This window comes from Otolemur garnettii, unplaced genomic scaffold, assembly GCF_000181295.1.
Source record: "Otolemur garnettii isolate 467f Iridium unplaced genomic scaffold, OtoGar3 scaffold00016, whole genome shotgun sequence".
NCBI classification, from domain to species: domain Eukaryota; kingdom Metazoa; phylum Chordata; class Mammalia; order Primates; family Galagidae; genus Otolemur; species Otolemur garnettii.
In genome coordinates this window covers 22,436,451-22,457,630 of record NW_003852411.1, presented here as the reverse complement: position 1 = coordinate 22,457,630, position 21,180 = coordinate 22,436,451, and the positions used below count along the sequence as shown (strand labels likewise).

General features: G+C 32.4%; 1 protein-coding gene across 1 annotated transcript in view; it reads right to left on the bottom strand.

The window, feature by feature from the left end:
• Positions 1-21,180, bottom strand: part of KIFAP3 (kinesin associated protein 3) — a 143,836-nt gene that overhangs the window by 93,641 nt on the left and 29,015 nt on the right. Inside the window, exons 7-10 of the mRNA XM_023510720.1 lie at positions 18,315-18,414; positions 17,110-17,234; positions 13,951-14,049; positions 6,020-6,198 (exon numbers count right to left, since the gene is read on the bottom strand). Coding sequence (XP_023366488.1) covers positions 6,020-6,198; positions 13,951-14,049; positions 17,110-17,234; positions 18,315-18,414 — 503 coding nt within the window. The remainder of the gene's footprint in view (positions 1-6,019; positions 6,199-13,950; positions 14,050-17,109; positions 17,235-18,314; positions 18,415-21,180) is intronic.

Genomic DNA, 21,180 nt, shown 5'->3' with positions numbered 1-21,180 from the left:
AAAAGAAAAGAAAAATTTGGTTTTAAAAATACCTCATTAATATCTTTTAGTTACAAAGCAATGGCAAAAAGGAAAGAAATTCTAAATAAGTTCATATTTTTGATCATTACCAAAGGAATTCTAAATAATCAAATAATCTGTACTTTTTTTATTGGAAATTTAAAACATTTATTTATACTATCCTTTTCAAAACTTTATTGCAGTCTTTCACTGACCTCCTAAAGTCATATTTACAATTGAGCCTTTGACATTTTTTTTTTTTCCTTTCCATTCCATGCCAGGAATGAACATAAAATTTTTTTAAAATGCTAAATTGACAAACCAATACCTGATTTTTCCTTCAGACTTCTTATATGTACTCAATAGACACAATGCAACCATACATAGATTTATTTTTTATAGAGTAATTCCATATCCAAAGACTTCCAAAAATCAAACATGAAACCAAAAGCTGATTTTTACAATGTATCAATATGACAAATAAAACACCAACTTAGAAAAAAATGACCAATATCAGAAAACACAGAAAATCACTTCAGACTTTCAGGCATTGGAGATTAAAAAGGAAATAGTACCATAAACTTTATGCCCATACATTTGGCAATAAGATGAAGTAGATAAATTCATTTAGAGACCTAAACTATCATACAAAGCTACCACTCAAGAAAAAATAACCTGAATAGTTGTCCTATATCAAAGAAATGCACAGGAAGAAAATTCCAGTCCCATATGACATTTTATTGCTAAAGTCTATTAAACATTTAAGTAGAAATAATACCAATTCTACACAAACCTTTCCAGAAAAATTAAAGAAGAGGGAATGCTCCCCAACTCATTCTGTGAGGACAGAGTTACTGTAATAATAAAACTAGACCATGACATTAGAAGAAAACTGTAAGCCAATAATGCCTCATAAACACAGAGACCCTCAGTAATAATTAGCTAATAAAATCTCAATGGATGTTTAAAAACACAATACATCATGACCAAGTGGTGTTTATCCCTTCAATTCAAGAGTTCAATATTCAAAAGTCAATCAATGTAATCTGCCTTATCACAATGATCTAAATAAGAAAAACCCACATGATCATCTCAGTTATAGATGCATAAAAGGCTGTGACAAAAACCCAATATTCAAGACAAAGTCTCAACAAACTAGAAACAGAAGAATTTCTTTTAACTGATAGAGAGTAACCCCACAGCTAACATCATACTTAATAGTGAAAGACATTGTTTTCCTCCTGAGATCTGTAACAAGCGTAACAATGTCCACTCACACCACTCCTTTTCAACATCATAGTAGAGGGCCTAACCAGTGTATTTAAGGCAAGAAAAAAATGAAAAATAATACATTTTAGATGGGGAGAAAGAAAAAGAGTCACTAGAACTAAACAGTAAGTTCAGAAAAGCCACAGGACAATAGGTTAATATATAAAAATCAATGTATCATAGTTCTATAAATTGTGAATCTAAAACATAAAACTAATATTTTTTAAACTATCATTTATATTGGTAAAACATTTAAGTATAAATCTAAAAATATATGTGCAAAATATATACTAAAAACTAAAAAATGATGGAAAAAATCAAGGAAGACCTAAATAAATGGAGAGCTATACAATGTTCATGGGTTAGTAAATCCAATATGATTAAATATATTGATCTAATTATCCACTAATTCCATTCAGGATTCCACAATTTTTTTTTTTTTTTTGAGACAGCCTCAAGCTGTCCCCCTGGGTAGAGTGCCGTGGCATTACAGCTCACAGCAACCTCCAACTCCTGGGCTCAAGCGAGTCTCCTGCCTCCGCCTCCCAAGTAGCTGGGACTACAGGCGCCCGCCACAACACCCGGCTATTTTTTGGTTGCAGCCGTCATTGTTGTTTGGCGGGTCCGGGCTGGGGATTAGAACCCACCACCTTAGGTGTATGTGGCTGGCACCTTAGCCGGTTGAGCTATAGGTGCCGAGCTGATTCCACAATTTTTTAAAAGATGTAAACCAGTTGATTCTAAAATGCAAATGAAAAGATAAAGAATATAGAATTGTCAGACTAATTTGAAAAAGAATAACAATATTAAAGGCACCACACTGATTTCAAGTCTTCCTTATAAAGCTAAAGTAATCAAGAGGAAGAGGTACTAATGCAAGCACAGATACACAGACAGAGAGAATAAAACAGAGTCCATATTCACCATAGCCAAGATTTGGAATCAACCTAATCTTCTATCAAGGGGTAAATAGGTAAAGAAATTGTGGTATACCTACATAATGGAACATTACATAATCACTAAAAGAATGAAATCCTGCTATTTGCAATAACATGGATGAGATTTGGGGGATAGAGGGTAAATGGTTAATGGGTGTAAAAATATAGTTATAGATAGAATGAACAGTGGCTACGATCCACCATAAGTTAGGGTATACTTTAAAATAACTCAAAGAGTAGAATTGGAATGTTCCTAACACAAAGAAACATAAAATGCCTAAGGTCATGATGGATATCTCAATTAATCTGATATTATTAATTCACACTACATGCCTGTATCAAAATATCACATGGACCCTATAAAGTTATAGAACTATTATGCACCCATAATAATTAAAAAATTAGTCTAAAAAGAAATTAGAAATTAATAATTTTGACTCATAAGTTGCTACTGGGAAAGGCAGAGCTAGCCTAGGAATAGTAAGTAAAATTTATTTTACATCTACCAAAAAAAACAAAAAGAAAAAAAGAAAGATGAGGGAGTCCAGAAATAGAAGCATATACATATGGCCAATTGATTTTCAACAAAGGTGCAAAAGCAATGTCAAAAAGGTGTAAAACCAATTTATTTAAGAAGAATCTTTAAGCAAATGGTGCTGGAACAGTTGGACACCCATATTCAAAAACAGGAATCTTGGTCAATACCTTTCACCACATACAAAAATTAATTCTAAATGGATGAATCATAGACTAAAACAACAACAAAACATAGAAAACTATAAAACTTCTCAAAAACATAGAAAACAATCTTTGTGACCTTGAGTTAGACACCAAAATAAAGTCCACCAAAATGTTTTTTATATGCTAGATTTCATCAAAACCAAATACTTCTGCTTTTCATAGGAGAGTGAAAAGACATACTACAGAAAAGGAAAAAATGTAATACTTGCAAACATATAACTGATAAAACACTTATTTCCAAAATACAGAAGGATCTCTCAGAAGTCAGAGCAAGCAAGAAAATAAGGGACATGAATCCTCTCTGTTCTTTCTCTTATAATCACATTAATATAATTTACTCCATTTTTTGTTATATCAATATTATGTTATGATAATATAATTATGTTAGTATTATACAAGAAATATAGTGATTCAATTTAAATTGCTAATTAAAATGTTTTTAAGTAAACTAAATTTCCTTTAAAACATATGTCTAAAAATCAAGGTCAATATTAGTTCACATCTAGAGTAAAATGAATATCTTATTTAAACAAACAATACAACTTCACAAGTAGATCAGTCTCCTCCCATCTTCTTTAAAAATAAAATTGCCATAAGCTTCAGCTGTTACTAATTATATTATGTAATATTTTTCTTTTGAAAAGCAATAGTATACATATACATTGGCAATTATAGTAAAACTTAACAATAAAATAATCTGCAGAGTTTGCTATTAATTTGTATTTCCATTGCACAAAATGGAATGTGAAATATGTGCCATTAGCCAATCAGATGGTTAAACACTAAACTAGTACTTATTTAATAAGCCTTCTAGTCATGTTTGTCTGGTTGATTAAACCTAATCCCAGAGCTAAATTTGGTAACTGTCTCAACATGCAACGCTCTCTCAATTCTTGTTCTATAAAATGGAATTTATATTTAATTAGTATTATTAAACATTCCATGCAAAGTGACAGTTTACTAACTATTAGCAAGGTAATTTCAGCCTTTAAGTATACTTTTTCAGTGTTTCTGGAAGCCAATATTTAAAAATTGATTACTGTTAATCTTACAAAAAATGTCATATTTAAAAAACAATATAAAAATCTTAAAGACCTATAAATTTTTTGCCCAGGAGGTAAATAAAACATATGAAGTTCAGGACCTACAGATCAATTTCCTTAAGCATATTAATGTCCCAGATCCTCTCCTATTTCATCTACAAAATTAGAAGGCTAGATGCGTTGAATCTAACCATACCTACAGATGGCAGGTCCAGTCATGTAAAAATCTTGAGTCTATAAAAAGACAACTTTATATAAAATGTATTCCTTCCACAATAAAAGACAGAATACATACCATCTATAGTAAAAATCTAGCTAATCAAATACTTCTCATGACCTTGGAAGAATAATTAATATTTCTGAGTTAATTTTTCCTCCTCAGTAAAAAAGGAGATTTAATGAGATATTTTTTATTATTTATCCACAATCTATGATCTTACCAAAAAATAATTTTTATAACATCTTATGATCTTTGTGATAGTATGAATTCATAAGTACATGACTTAAATACAAAACTAATCCATACATAGAATGATAATAATGTAAGTCAATTTGAATTTTGAGAACCTTTAAGTGAGTTTAATCTAAACACGTAAGTGGAAGAACATACTTTAACTTATAGCAAAGAGAAACACTTATTCAGCCATTCTCCAACTACTAAGGCGTCTATGTTACCATGTCATCACAAGGTTTTAGATAGAAGAGCAGTGAAAATAAAAAACAGGTTTTTGTTTAATCTTAAGAGATAGAAGAGCAGTGAAAATAAAAAACAGGTTTTTGTTTAATCTTAAGGATGTTTGATCTCAAAACACTATCAGGCATATAGCAAACACAAATAATTATATGCTAATGATGAAATTGACAGATACTAAATAATAGGGGTAAAATAGAATTTTGTGCATTAAATATATAAATTTCATATCTTCATATAATCTGAATTCAAAGCACTTAGTAAATAGGACAAATCAGTCTAAGGTTTTCAAAGAGTATGCCATGTTGTTCTCTATGGAATAAGGTACTTTTCCTTTTTCATTTGGTTTGAAAAGAATAAAAGGGTAAGCAGAAATATTATATATTTAGGCTAAAGGAGAAGCCACTTATTCCAATAAACACAGCCACATAATGACACGTAGTTCTAAAAATGATGAACTTCAGTGGAGTTAAGGCCAATGATCCAAAATTTTCATTTCTAGGAATCTACTCCAAGAAAACAGTCAGAAATACAGACAAAGATGTATTCACAAATATGTGCACTGAAGTGTAATCTGTAACAGCTAAAATTATAAACTCGAGTTTTTGAAAACAAGGTATGGGTAATGGATGATTTTAATACCATATTATACTCAACACTTTTTAATGATAGAATAAAAAGCAGATAAGAATTTTTATTCTATCTTTATTTCTGTATTATGTGAATTCTACACAAAAGGAAATAATATATGCTCAACTTGAGGTTTCCCCAAAACCACTGTATTAATACAATACGTATGACAAATTGTCAGGAATCTAATGGAATAACTCATACAAGAAATGCAGAAGGTATGAATGAAGAGGGCACCAACTAAGACAGTGGCACTGGAAATGGAATAAAGAAATAGTTCAAGAGCTATTTAAGAAGCAGAATCAATAGGTTGTGGCTACCAATTGGAAGAGTACGTAACAAAGAAGAGATTGGGCTAAATTATAATTCCACATATTAAAATCAGAAACACAGGAGGCAAAGTAATAAGTCAAATGACCGTGAAGTACAATTTTAGGTTTAAAGTATTTTCTATATATCATGTTTAATATGGAGAGACCTATTAATATATTAGAAAAGATTTTCATCCAGAAACTTCTTTAATTATTGGGAATATTAAGTAATATGAAGTATGTTTCCTAATAAAGCCATGTCAGTGAATTATTGCTATTGTAAATCTTCATTCAGAATTATCTGAGTAAAGGGATAAAGTGTTTGCTTTTTATCAAAATATTCAAACTTGAAAATGGCTAACATGAACTGTTTCAAGAAAAAGCTTTGTGAGTTACCATATCATTTTTATTCTCCATAAAAATGCTGAGTTTCTTTAAGAATGACACCACCAGAATAAGCAGCTCAAAATTGTCCCGATCAAGAGCCTTCACCAACATGTGAACTATGTTCTTGTTCCTCATCTTCAGTTCTGTACGCGTATCCTCAGCAAGATTCAGAAGCAAATAAAGAGCAACTAGAAAAGTAAAATAGAGGAGTTAAATCATTAGTATTTAAATCAACAATTAAAGAAATCATTTCTACTCACCAAGGTAACAGATACAGTTTCAAAATGGTAATATATTATTTTTAAAATTCAACAGGCTAGTAACTAGTTCATTAGAAAACATTTATTGCATATTATCGAGTGGGGGATTATATAATATGTTATCTAAAACAAAGCATAATTTAAAATATTTTCATAATCCTAAGAAGAACACAATAAGAAGAAAATGATTCCTACACTCTTGCAGCTTAAAGCTTAATAGAAATCAAATGGCAATTAAAGGTAGATAAGACAGCAAATAATAAAACAAGCAAACAGGGAACAATAATTTTTATACATACAGAAAACAAGGTAACAAATTACAAAACTTCAAAAACTAAAGGCTGTTGTGTTAAGAGAGCTATAATCCAAAACATACAGTATAACTACAACTAAATTTAAGGATACTAGAATCTACTTTTCATATTCAAACTGATTTTCTGTTAGTTGCTATAAGAAAAGACAATATGGAATTCAGTAATACAACTGTTACTAGACAGAGTTGAGATCACTATTTACTAGTTGAGGTCACTGTTTACTAGTTCCAGCCCAGTGCAGGCTCATGCCTATAATCCTAGCATTCTGGGAGGCTGAGGTGGGTGGATTGGCTAAGCCAGAGTGAGACCTCGTCTCTGAAAATAGCCGGGCATTGTGGCAGCTCCCTGTAGTCACACCTACTTGGGAGGCTGAGGCAAGAGAATCACGTGAACCCAAGAGTCTGAGATTGCTGTGCACTATGACACCACAGCACTCTACCAAGGGCGACAAAATAAGATTGTCTCAAAAAAAGAGATCCAGGACTGGGGTGTGATAATGGATGTGGATGACATTCCTGCCACCCGCATGTGGAAGTGATGCCACCTGCTCCCACCTCCAGGAAGAGACCTGGGCACATTTTAGCATGAGCTTTCCTTGCCACCCTCATCAGAGCTGGTAATTCTTCTCATTGATGGTGTCTCCAAGGGTGAGCCTGGTAGTCCAACTTCATCCTCCGTCCAGGGCTGAGTGGGGAACACAGAGAATGGAGCATTCTACAGATCACCCCACTGCCAGAAAGCCCCTCGCAATAAAGAAAGAGCAAGCATATACCCAGCAGCCTCTGCTGAACTGCACTACCCAATACAAAACATGATGACAGAAGAGCACAGTGCTGGAGAACAAAATAAGCTTCTGACCTCTGCAATCCTGGCCCTGCAGAAGGTAGTGAGTCTACTACCTTCTACCTTGCTATTACAAACCGCATCTGAGAAAGCTACCACACCAAGGAGCTTATACACAATCCCAGTCTTCTGAAAACACCCAAATGAAAGCTAAGTGACCAGACCCAATATACATTACAATCATACCTTCAAAGGGGAAAAATAATTACAAATAAAAATAAATCCTCTCAAACAAAACTAAATTAAACAAAGTAACATTTTCACTGGATGAGAAGAAACCATAAAAAACTCTGGTAGAGAAAACTGATGCTCAATACCCCCATAGGATCACACTACATCTCTAGCAGTAGATCCTAACCAAAATGAAAATGATGAAATGACAGATAAAGGATTCAAAATATGTACTATAAGGAAGCTAAGTGAAATCCAAGAGAAAGCTGAAAACCTTTATCAAGGTTTATTGATTTATCTTTTCAAAGAACAAAACTTTTATTTCATTAATTTTTTGAATGATTCTTTTTTTTTTTTTTTGAGACAGAGTCTCAAGCTGTCGCCCTGGGTAGAGTGCCATGGTATCACAGCTCACAGCAACCTCAAACTCTTGAGCTTTAGTGATTTTCTTGCCTTAGCCTCCCAAGTAGCTGGGACTACAGGCACCCACCACAACACCTGGCTATTTTTTTTGTTGCAGTTGTCATTGTTGTTTTAGCTGGCCCAGGCCAGGTTTGAATCCACCAGCCTCAGTGTACGTTTTGGGCGCCCTACCCACTGAGCTATGGGTACCACCTGATTCTTTTGTTTTCAATTTAATTTATTTCTGATTTAATTTTCATCATTTCTCTTCTGCTAAGTTTGGGAGTGGATTGCTCTTCCCTTTCCGTTTCCTTAAGATGACTCATTAGGTTGTTGTGCTCTCTATTTTTCGGATGTAGGCATCTAATGCAATAAATTTCCCTCTTAACAACTGCTTTTGCAATAACCCACAGGTTTTGGTAGCTTGGAGCTTCATTGTTGTTATATTCAAGGAATTTATTAATTTCTTCCTTTACCTCTTCTTTGACCCAAATATCATTCAACATAAGGTTATTTAATTTCCATGCCTTTTGTGGAGATGAAAATTTTTGTTGGAGTTGAGTTCCATCTTTATTGCCTTGTGATCTGAGAAGATACACGATGTAATTTAAATTCTTTTAATTTTGTTAGCATCTGACTTGTGTCCTGACATATGGTCAATTTCAGAGCATGTTCCATGGGCTGACGAGAAGACTATATACTCCTTAGCTCTGGGATGGTATGTTCTGTATATCCCTATTAAGCACAGTTGTTCTGGGGTCACATTTAAGTCTCATGTTATCTTTGTTTAGTTTCTGTTTAGAGGAACTATCTAGTTCTGTGAAAGGGTAAAGTCCTAAGCTATTGTGGTGTTATAGTACATTATATTGCTCAGACCATTTAAGGGCTATTTCATAAGTCTGGGAGTATTAATGTTGGGTGCATAACTATTTAGAATTGAAATGTCCTGTTGAAATGTCCAGTATGAAATGACCATTTTTAATTATCTTAACATTAGTTGCTTAAAATCTACTGGTATCTGAAAATAAGATTGCAACCCTTCCTTTCTTCTGATTTCCATCTGCTGAAATATTGTTTTCCAACCCCATTAAAAAAAAAAAAACAAAATTTTGAGAAATAAAAGATTTATTAAAGGAATTATCAAATATGGTTGAAAGTTCTAGTGACAGAATAGATTAAGCCAAGGAAAGAATTCCAAAACTTGAAAACAGGTCTTTTAAATTTACCAAGTCAGACAAAAATAAACAAAAAAGAATTTAAAAAATGATCAAAGTCATAGAGAAAACTGGTAACACAGAGTGCCGAAACGTGTAAGTCATAGATATTCTTTAAGGAGAAGTGTGGAAAATATTTGTAGGAATAACTGAGAAATACTTAGCTGGTCTTGCAAGAGATTTAGACATCTAGATAAAAGAGGATGCACACAAGGGAAATACATTGCAAAATGGACTTCAACAAGGTAAATAGTTATCAGAGGATTTAAAGTCAATATGAAGGAAAAAAATCCTAAAATCAGCAAGAGAAAAGCTTGCTAGACATTTATAAAGGAAATGTCATCAGACTAATATCAAACTTCTCAGCAAAAACCTTACAGGTCAGGAAATGTTGGGGTTCTATTTTCAATATTCTTATAGGAAAGAACTGTCCGCTGTGAATTTTGTTTCTTGCTAAACTAAGCTTCCTAAACGAAAATGAAACAAAGTCTCTCCCAGACAAGCAAATGCTAAGGTAATTCATCACCACTAGACTGTGCCTGTAATTAATGCTCAAGGGAGTTTTAAACATAGAAACAAGATCAATACTTATCATCATAGACGCACATGAATGTATAAAAATCACAGATCCTATAAATCAATTACACAAATAAGACTACAAAACAACTGGGTAAAAATGAACATCATGACAAGATCAAAACCTCACACATCAATATTCATCTTGAATGTGAAAAAATGACATGCCTTACTTATAAGATATAGACTGGAAGAATGAATAAAAAGTAAGCATATCCAATAATATGCTACCTACAAGAAACCTACCTGATAGGTAAAGACATTTACAGACTCAAAGTCAAAGGGCAGAAAGATATTCCATGCAAACTGAAACCAAAAGTGAGCAGGCGTAGATAGATAAAACAGAGTTTAAATCAACAACTAAAAAAAAAGAAGGTCATACTATAATGATAAAGGGATATCAATTCAAGAAGATGATATAACAATCCTAAATATATATGTATCTAATACTACCAGACTGAGGCTCATAAAACAAATGCTACTAAGAAATGAGACAGATAGCAACACAATAATAGTGGGAAACTTCAAAACCTTACAGTACTGGACAATTCACTGACGCAAAAAATCAATAAAGAAACCCAGTATTCAAACTGAACTCCAGACATTTACAGAACATTCAACCCAACAATTGCAGAATATACTTTCTTCTCATCTACACATAGAACATTCTCCAAAATAGAACATATACTTGGCCACAAATCAAGTCTCAATAAATTTTAAGAAATCAAAAACATATCAAGTATCTCCTTGGACCACAGTGAAATAAAAGCAGAAATTCATACCAAGAGGAACTCTCAAACCTATACAAATACATAGAAATTAATCAATATACTCCTGAATAATCTTTGCCTAAATGATGACATTAAGGCAGATTAAAAAATTTTTAAATCAATGAAAATAGAGATACACAAGGTTTAAACCTTAGTGATACTGAAAAAATAGCACTAGGAAAAAAGTTTATACCTTCAAATGCCTACATCAAAAAGACAGAAAGATTTCAAATTAACAACCTAGCTTGCACCTAACAGTCTAGAAAAACAAGAACAAACCAAACCCAAAGCTACCAGAAGAAAAGAAATAACAAAAGATCAGAGAAGAACTAAATGATATTGGGATCAAAAAAGAAATCCAAAGGATTAATGAAATGAAAAGTTGGTTCTTTGAAAAAAAAAAAAAAGACTGCTAGTTACATAAACCAAGAAAAAGAGAAGATTCAAATAATCACAATCAGAAAAAATAAAGGTAACATTATAGCTGATAACACAGAAATATAAAAGATTAGAGACTCTTATGAGTATCTTAATGCACAATCTAGAAAATTTAGAGAAAATGACTAAATTCCTAGAAATATAAAACTTCTGAAGGTTGAAATAGAAAGGAACAGAAATCCAGAACAGACTAATAATGGCTAGTGAAATTGAATCAGTAATAAAAAGTCCTCAAACAAAAAAAAGTCCAGGACCAGGCAGACTCACAGCTGAACTGTATCAAATTTCTACAGGTACCAATCCTACTGAAACTGATCCCAAAAGATAAAGGAGGAGGTAATCCTTCCTAACCCATTCTGCAAAGCGAGTATAACTCTGATACTAAAGGCAGGAAAGAACACCATCCCGCACCACCCAAGGTCCATTCCAGATACAACTAAATACTTGTAGAATGACAAAAGACTCAGTTCTTAAGACAAATTCAATAAGTATACCATGAGTCACATACAACTCATGTGGTGTGCAGTATAAAAACTAATTCTAGTACTGTGCAAGGTGAATACAGTTCATGTACAGAAAACAATAAAAAAATTATTAAGTTAGAAAGAATCATTTTGCTTTTGAAATTTTTATTCCATTTTTGTAATAAAACACCATTGCCCCAAGGAAAATTTTTTCTCTAGTGTGGTGGTCAATGTGTTAAAAAGCAAGAAAATAAGAGTAAATTAAACCCAATTTAACTGAAGAAAGGAAATAATAAAGATCAGAGTAGAAATCCATGAAATAGAAAACACAAATGTAAAGAACAATCAATGAAACTATATAAGATGGAATTAGCAGCTTACTGATTGCTACACTGCAATCAGAAATTGAATTTTTAAAAGGAGCACTTCACAATAGTAACAAATAATATTCTATAAAGCTACAGTATTGAAGATGTGTTACTGCCCTCAAACATATGACGGCAATGGTCAGAAGAGAACAGAGAATCCAAAAACAGGCATGCACATAAATGATTTGATAAAGATATAATCCAATTCAAAAGATAAAGGATAGTCTTTTTAACAAATAGTGCATGAATAATTAGATACTCACTTTGAAAAAGAATAAGGAACCCTGATCCATTCCTCACACCATATATAAAAATTAACTCAAGACATATTATAGATTTATCAGTAAACCTTGAATCTATAAAACTTATAGAAAAAAAGTAGGAGAAAATCACTGTAACAGTGAAGAAAAGATTTCTTAGATACCATACCAAACCTATGATCCATAAAACACTACATAAGTTGTACTTCATAAACCTGTAAAATTCTGCTCTTCAAAAGATCTCGTAAGAGAAGGAAAAGCCACAAACTGGTCTTAAGAGAATGAAAAGCCACTCTATACATATTTTAGATGGCCTAAAATTAATGAGACAGACTATCAAGCACTGGTGAGGATGTAAAACAAGTGGAAATACACTCATGGTGTGAGTATAAAATGGTAGAAAACCATTTCTACCACAGAAAACCATTTGGCAGCTTCTTACAAAGTTAGAAAGTTAGTCAGCCACTTCACCACTAGGTATTTAACCAAGACAAAAGAAGGCAAATTTTCAGACATAGACTTGTAGATGAACATTCCCAACAGCACTGTAATTGTCAAAAACTAGATATGTTCCAAATGTTCAACAGCTGAACAGAAATAAATACTATTTATTTACTATAAATCTGTAATAAAAAAGGAAGGAACTACTGGTAAAAACAACAACATTGATGAACACTGAGTGAAAGAGACACAAAAAATATATACTATATTATTTCATGTATATAAAACCGTAGAAAACGCAAGTGTATTTAAAGTGATAGAAAACAAACCAGTGGTCACCTGAGAATGAGAGAAAGGAGAAGGAAAGAGAGATTGCGAAGATGCAGAGGAAACTTTGGGAGTGATGGATAGATTCTTGATCTTGGTAGTTTCATAGGTATTTACATATTTTAATGTTTATCAAATTTTGCATTAAAAAGCTGTTAAAAAAATCATAAAGTATGTGTGTAACTAAAACACTTGGTTTACAAACAATGTTTAAAGGTTTACATGTTAAAAAATCAACTTAAAATTACTTTTGAAAATCTGGCATTTTCTCCAACAGGAGAAAATCCTTCCTAACCCATTCTGCAAAGCAAGTATAACTCTGATACTAAAGGCAGGAAAGAACACCATCCCGCACCACCACCATTTGAACTAATAGCTTCAAATACTTTAAAAATTCAGTCCAGTAGTAGGGCGCCAACCCTATATGCCAGAAGTGGCGGGTTCAAACCCAGCCCCAGCCAAAAACTGCAAAAAAAAATCAGTACAAAAAAAAAAGTGCTAATAATTCTTAGGAGATGAAAATATTTGGCAAGTTAAGTATTTCCAGGTACAATGTTAATGAAATGTTAGCCAAATAAAACAAGGAAATAAATACACGAAAGCCCCACCTCATTCCCACTAACCATGACAAGATTTTGCATCTTGTCAATGAATGAGAAGCCATACTATTGAAGTTTTCTCTTAATAAAACTCTCAGAAACAATTATCTTCTACTAAACCAGAAAGATACTTTGAAAATTTTTACACCAATTTCTTAGGAAAAAAACAAAATAATTCACTGTAGAAACAAGTTAGAGTTTGAGAGACAAAGATTTTTACTAAAAAGGCAACATGCTAGATTTAAAAATCCTCATTAAGTAAATACGCTATAAGTATATATACTTTTAGGAGCTAAATGGGGAAAAACAAGTAGAGTGAAATTTAAAACATTATCATCCATGTTAAAAATAGAAGAAGAACTTATGGCATATTAAAATTTATAGAACTTTCATTTATTCTGATAGCTTTACCGGTATGACAGAAAAGGGAAACAAACAAATGGACTTCGAGCTAAGTACTCGGTAGGTCTTCTTATTGCTCAGGAATTCATACCTCTTAATAGTTGTTCCTGTTTTACCACAAGCCCCTGGTATTTTTTAAAGGTTTTTTCATAATCCTTTCTCAAGGTTTGGTTTTCAGGGTCTTCATCGAGTAAACAAAGTTAAGGTTAATACATATTCATTGAAGCAAAAAAATCAACTGACAAATACTATTAATAACAGCACTATTACATTTTATATGCAACTTTACCTATTTTCTTTCATCAATAATCTTAGCCAAATGTTCATGGATTCCCTCAGAATACCTTGGGTGAGCAAATGTTTGAACCTCACCAAATACTTGAATTCCCAGAAATGGTAAGCAAATATTTTACATAGGTGTGTAAGTGTGGAACTTTCAAGAGATTATCAAGTAGATCCATGAACCAAAAAGATCACTGCCTTAGAGAACAATTTAGTTACTTTACACAGATACCCAGAGCATTTAAAGGATGAAGATTAGATCTTAAGCTTTTTAGTTCCCTCTTTAAACTAGAGTTGTCAGGGGAGAAACATCTCACAGTTAAAGGTAAACAGATTTTAAAAATTACATCTGTTGGTACAAAATAGTTCCCCGGACATCTATAGAAATAACCAGTTACTTCATTAGACTTCAGGATCTCCAAGTATATGAGTCAAGCATATGACCCTAGAATATGAATCAAAGCAACTGACCTTGTTGAATGCTACTTAAATTAAAACACCAGGACATTTAGAACATAATAAAATAGTAAATTTCAGGAGAAATAACTGCAATTCTAATGTCGTTTTTATACCCATTGATTCTAAGACACATTTTCCGCACACTTTAGCATCTCCAAAATTGGGATGTGTCTTATGAGCCATGATACGTACTATGTTATAGTTTAACTGGAAGCATATTTTCCTCTCTTAGTGGTTCATAAACGATACTGAATCTTATAATCAATGGTATCTGATACAGAAATATAACATGTCTTAAAATATCAGTTCTTGTCACTAATCACAAAGTGTAATTTAATGATTACTAAAAAATCCCATTAGTGGTTCCCTCCATACCTCTCCAGTTTACATGAATTTGGGGGATAATGAAACATTCAGGAGTCTTAGCACTCCAGAACTGATGTAAAGTCTCCAGGATTATTGAGTTGTCCACATAACTGAGCCAATACCAATCTAGATGCCAAAAAGTTATAACACACATAGAAAATTTCTAAACCTGGAATGATCCTAATTAAGAAAAGGCAAAGCTTGTGGGTGGGTGTGCATTTTATGGTGTCCTAGAGTTCCAAACGACAACAATAAAAGTCTGAGAGATTCTGTATAGAATACCCAGGATTAATTTATATATCACAGCATGGATAAAATTTAAACCTCAAGGTCTCTAGAGGCCAAAATTAATGTAAGAATAGGGTTTTTGGCTCGGTGCCTGTGGCTCAAGCGGCTAAGGCACCAGCCACATACACCTAAGGTGGCGGGTTCGAATCCAGCCCGGAGACAAACAACAATAATGGCTGCAACCAAAAAATAGCTGGGCATTGTGGCGGGCACCTATGGTCCCAGCTACTTGGGAGGCGGAGGCAGGAGACTCGCTTGAGCCCAGGAGTTGGAGGTTGCTGTGAGCAGTGAAGCCATAGCACTCTATCCAGTGGGACAGCTTGAGGATCTGTCTCAAAAAAATAAAATAATAAAATAATAATAATAATAATAAAGAATAGGGTTTTCGTTTCCTACGAAGGGGAGTTAAAAAACATACAACATTCTGTACAATAGAAATAATGTTTTCACTTTTTAAAGGAAGTCAATATACATGTTCAAAAGAAAGTTACCAGCATGGCTTATTAATATGGAAACCAAAAACATGTCAGGAGAGATGAATAGGCTAGGACTTTCAATCTAAAAAAATTAAGAATTAAGTTATAGAGTCATTATTTAAGTCATTATTTCTAGCTGTGTTCTTTGTTTCAAGATTAATTATAATCACTATTTCTAGGGATGCTTCTATGTTAACCGAAATAAAATAAGAGTAAAATCATAAAATTTTAAAGTCTTACTAATCTTGTGTTTGACATAAATTATGTAGAGTCTAAAGGGAATTTCACTTTAGCTCAACAAATGCTATATTAAAAGTTTAAAATTATAATATAAACACAATAAAAGGATAACATGTTTTACCTTCACAAGAGAACAAACTACTTTTAAACATATTGAAGCTCTAGCTAGCTCTTTCCTCCTTACACAATATGTACAATACACAGAAATGTTTAATCTGGGTGTGAGAGTGTATATATTTGTGTAAAGCAAACAAAACTCACATATATTCATTTTCATATATAAATATGTGACATATTTATGAGTTTATATATGTATTATGTATGTGAATATATATCAAATGTACATATACATGACAAAGTAAAAATTCTGCTTTTTCTACTATTTATTCATTAAATTTAAAACCCTAAGCCAAGAAAAAAATCTAAATAAAGATGGATAAGTTGGGTTTTAAAAAAAAAGCATTAAGTTATAGAAGCAATATGATAAAGATTTTGAATATTAGAAAAAAAATGTGATGTTGAAAAGAACATCCCTGTTCTATACAGCCTATATAACCATTTGTCAGAGAAGTTGCAGAAAATATTTTCTGTTGTAGGATAGGCTAAAAGAGACAATTTCTAAAGGTCTTTTTACAGGTTCTATCATTCTGTAGGCCTCTCCATTTATATTTAATTAAGAAATTTTTTTCCATTAACCTAGAAAAGTAGAATTAAAAAAAAATAGGACTTTAAACTAGAGTCATCACCAAATTTATACTCATTCCAATCAAAGTCATCGTAGTACTCTAAGAAGTATATAAATAACAGTGAGCTGAGCCAGGCTTCAACTAACCAAAGAATCTCAGTGAACATAACGGTGTAGCTACTTACAGAATCTCCTATCATATATCCAGCTCATTATGACCTCCTCCTCCTACCTCATTAACTAATCAAAGTTGTGAAGAGACAAAAAGTCTATTTCAAACTATCTTCATTTGGATAATTTCAATCTACTTCTTGACATTCAGCACACTCTTACATCGTTTCTAAGTCATTAATCAGCAATTAAAGAAAAACAAAAATAACAAAACCATCTCATATTCATCAAAAGTTTACAATAACAAGCAATGGAGGGTCTAAATACCACTCTAAAAGGATATCAGCTTTTTTCTTCTTAGAAAGTTCTTCTTGCCAAAGTTCGTGTCTTTTTAACTCATGATCAATAATATTCATACAGAGAGCTCCAATTTTATAATGAGTGATAAGTCCATGAAACTGAGAAAAGCTTTAAAGAGGAGATTTTAACATATATTTAAAGGAATACATTTTATGGGTACAGGAAATTTGTTTCCAGAAAATATTGATATAAACCATGTAGAAAATTTTATATACATATTTCAATAAATGAATATAGACAGCATACTGAAGATTTGAATTTATAAGATTACTTTAAATATGTTTTAACATAATATCCTTACCTGAAATATAATTATTTTTAAGAAATTATAAATTAGGTACTTTTAAAAATAATTAGCCACATATTAACTACTCAGATATTATCAAAATAAATTTTTGATTACTGTCTAACAAAACTAATAATGTAACAATACCAGACATACATTTTATTAATTGTATAAAATTGATGTCAGAGAACAAACTAGTAAAGTATTAGTAATCAGGTCATATGTTTCCTAAACAATTCATTCATCCAAGTATTTGTTTAATACATATTTATTTGCTAATGCTTGCACGTTTTTAGAGTAGAAGCAAATAATTCTGTAAGAATTGGCTAGAAGCTTTTCACAATGTCTCAGTAACAGCTTCCCTAAGAATATAGATGTATACATAATAAATATGAATATATAACAGGTATGTCTTGTACAAACCTATGTGTATATATAATAATAATACATAATGAGCATTTATTCAGGGTCAGTTTTTATTCCAAGCATTTTAACTCTTAATTCATTTAACCCTAAGAACTACTCAAAGAAGGTGCCACTATTAATGTCCAAATTTTACATGTGAGGAAACTGAGACACAGAGAAGTTAAGTAAATGTAAACAAGATGAGTTAATAAACAATAAGGCTTAGATTCAAATACACATAATATACTTCCAGAGCCCATACTCCTAAATTATGAATCATTCTATTGCACGCATGGGTGAATGAAGACCGAATGAAAGACAGAATAACGGAGGGCAGGACAGAGAACAGGACACAGTTAGGAATAAGAATTCAGGGGCAGAGCATAGACAGAAACACCACAACACAGAGAACAAATGATCTACAAACTAAACCAATAATATATACAGAAAGCAAGAGAAAGAGAGTAGTTCTTTTATTTCATAATTTTTATACTTACCTGGAAAAGCAAAAAAAGATGTAAATTATGTTTGTAGCTAACTCAACACTTTGCTTCCAGTCTTCTCTCAGGACTCTTGCTAAAGCACCGAGGGCAGTTTCTAAAGAAAAAGGAGATGGACAAAAATGATAACCCACTTTTCCTCTGGTATAAAGGCTGATTGGTTTTAAATGTCTATTAATAAATAACAAAGCTAAGATAGACTTAGGACAAAAAAGTAGGGTGCTTCTTTCCAATACAGAGAGCTACTTGTAAAACTAATAATAGGTGACAATAAATAGTAAAAAAGCCATTCATTTCTTGATTTGCATTTCCATTTGCAAGGATACTACTGCAGTACTCATTTTTTCTTTTTTAACATCTGATTTAATAATGTATTTGATAAGAGAAAAAAATTAGCATGAGCATAGACAAAATGAGCAATTTCATAAACACTAGTCCCATTAAAGTAAATTAATATCCAGATAAAATTTATACACAGAAAAATAAGCCTACCATTTCAGTGCCACATTAAACTTATGCCAGTAGATATAAATAAAACAAGTCTTTCATATCTCTGCTTTATTTTTATCATGAAGGAAGTTAATGAATTGATTAATGAAAATTAACATATTAAGTTGACATAAAGTAATTTGTTTTCAAATCAATGTTGGTATATGACTTACCAAGTCTTAATGAAAATAACATATCTGAATGTTAAAATATAGAAATCATAATTGTCTCTAATAGGTACTGGGATCTACTGTTCTTTATGAACTACATCATCAGTATTTATGACAATGTTCCATATTTGCACTTGCTGCTCATTCAGATCATGAAACAAGAATCAGCTATTTTAGTTATAAATCTAGTTAGTGACAAATTTCTTAGCAAACTAAAAATCATTCTATAGTAACATGATATTATTCACATTCACAACGTAAGGCACTAGAATAGTGTAAGCTTTTAACAAAATTATTTTGGAGTCAAACGAGTAAGTACACAATGCACATTAACACATCTATGCTCCAAAAAGTCCTCCTTCATAAAAGATCTGGCTTAACTTGGCTCGATCCAGTAATTCTCAAAGGGATTTGATTATTATGATTCATAGAAAATAGTATTTCTTAATGTAACAGATACACTGTTATATATTGTCATGAATCAGGCATAGGTTTAGTAACTTATTTGCAAAATTTTATTTCATTTTTCTGCTTTTGTTTACAGAAATGTCTCACTAAAAATACAGTTATAGAAATTGTAAAAAGCTTATTCAGAAATAACTAAAATAATTTATAAACTTTATAAAAGGTCAAAGACAGCCCAAAATTAACTTATAAATTGTTTTGATCATAATCAAAATCCCATCAAGTTTTTTCACAAAGAAAGTGATCTCAAAATGGCACAGAACACAAATGTTCAAGAGGAGCAAAGGCAATTTTGGGGGGGGAAAAAGCAACTTGGAGCATTTCTCTTACATAGTCTAAAGCTCTAGTTAATATACAAAAGAAAACAAAATAACACACTGTAAAGTTTGGATATAGAAATCACCAACTATGATACTCCAATGGAACAGTACCTGCCACAGACCAAATTTTTAAGCAATGTGTATTCAATAAAAGAATGGCAAGCATATAGTAGAAAAGGCGTTTCAAATACTTGGGAATGGAAGTAGTACTCACTAACTTGGAAGGAATAACTGGCTATCCGAAAGAAAAAAGAGTAAAATTACATCTCTAATCTCCCATCTTTCACAAGAATGAATTCCAGGGCCAAGTATTTCTGTAATGGCAGGGTAAGGACCTCCAAACACCCATCACTGTGTAGATGAGTGAGAAAACTGGTAAAAATCAAAAACAACTATTTCAGAACTATGGGAATTAACTAAAAGCTAACAACAATTTGGGGTGTTTGTTCAAGGAAAATGGTCAGATCTTTGTAAGAACAGTGAGCTCTGTAACATTTTGACTTGCCTTAAGCCCATCCCTCTGTGCGGCTCTGCAGTAGCCTTAAAAACTACAGCATCACAGGGGTATCTGTGAAAACCAGGGGCAGAAGCATCTAAAGCTCCCCATCCCTAACCAGAGAACTGTTATTACCTACCTGGATGTATGATAAATAGCTCCATCTTCAGAATTCATTTTTATTTGACCTGACTCAGAGATTGCTTGTGCAAACAGCTTTACAATCAAGGTATTTGTTGAAAACTACTGGTGACACCACCATGACTGACTGAGGCAGTCTTACCAGTTGAGGATAACAAAAGGCTGACCAAAAACCTTTAAAAAGAACAACTGAGAAATGAACTATTCATAGGGGCTTTGAAAAGCTCAAACGTATTCCTGGGACTTTAGGAGGCCATGTATAGGTACAGAGATATGTATATGCCAGAGAAAGACCTCAGATGGACCTAAGCTCTCAAGTCCAGCTGAATTGGAGGCAATGTGCAAGCAGGAATTGAAGGTTAAAGCTTGCAAACTTCATGCTTGGGCATTAAGACATGCCCTAACATACGCATTGAGTCCCTCAGCAAAGCCTGAGAGACTTATTATCAGGCATTTAAGTAAATATCCATCCAATCATCAGCTGACCACTAAGCTAACTGAGCAGAGACTTCAGTGGCCTCACAATGGATACAGCCTTTATAGAATTAATCCAGGAAACTCACAAAACAAATAAATAGCATCAAGAATAAGCCCTAGGGACAATGGGAATTTGACTTTCAGAGCTGCCACATGATATTATTTCAACAACAAAAATAATGAGGCATACAGAGAAATAGAAAGGAAATGGCCCACACTGAGGAAATAAAGCAGTCAAATAGAAACTGTCCATGAAGAAGCTCAGAGGTTGAATTTATGAGTCAAAGATTTTATTTTACTTAATT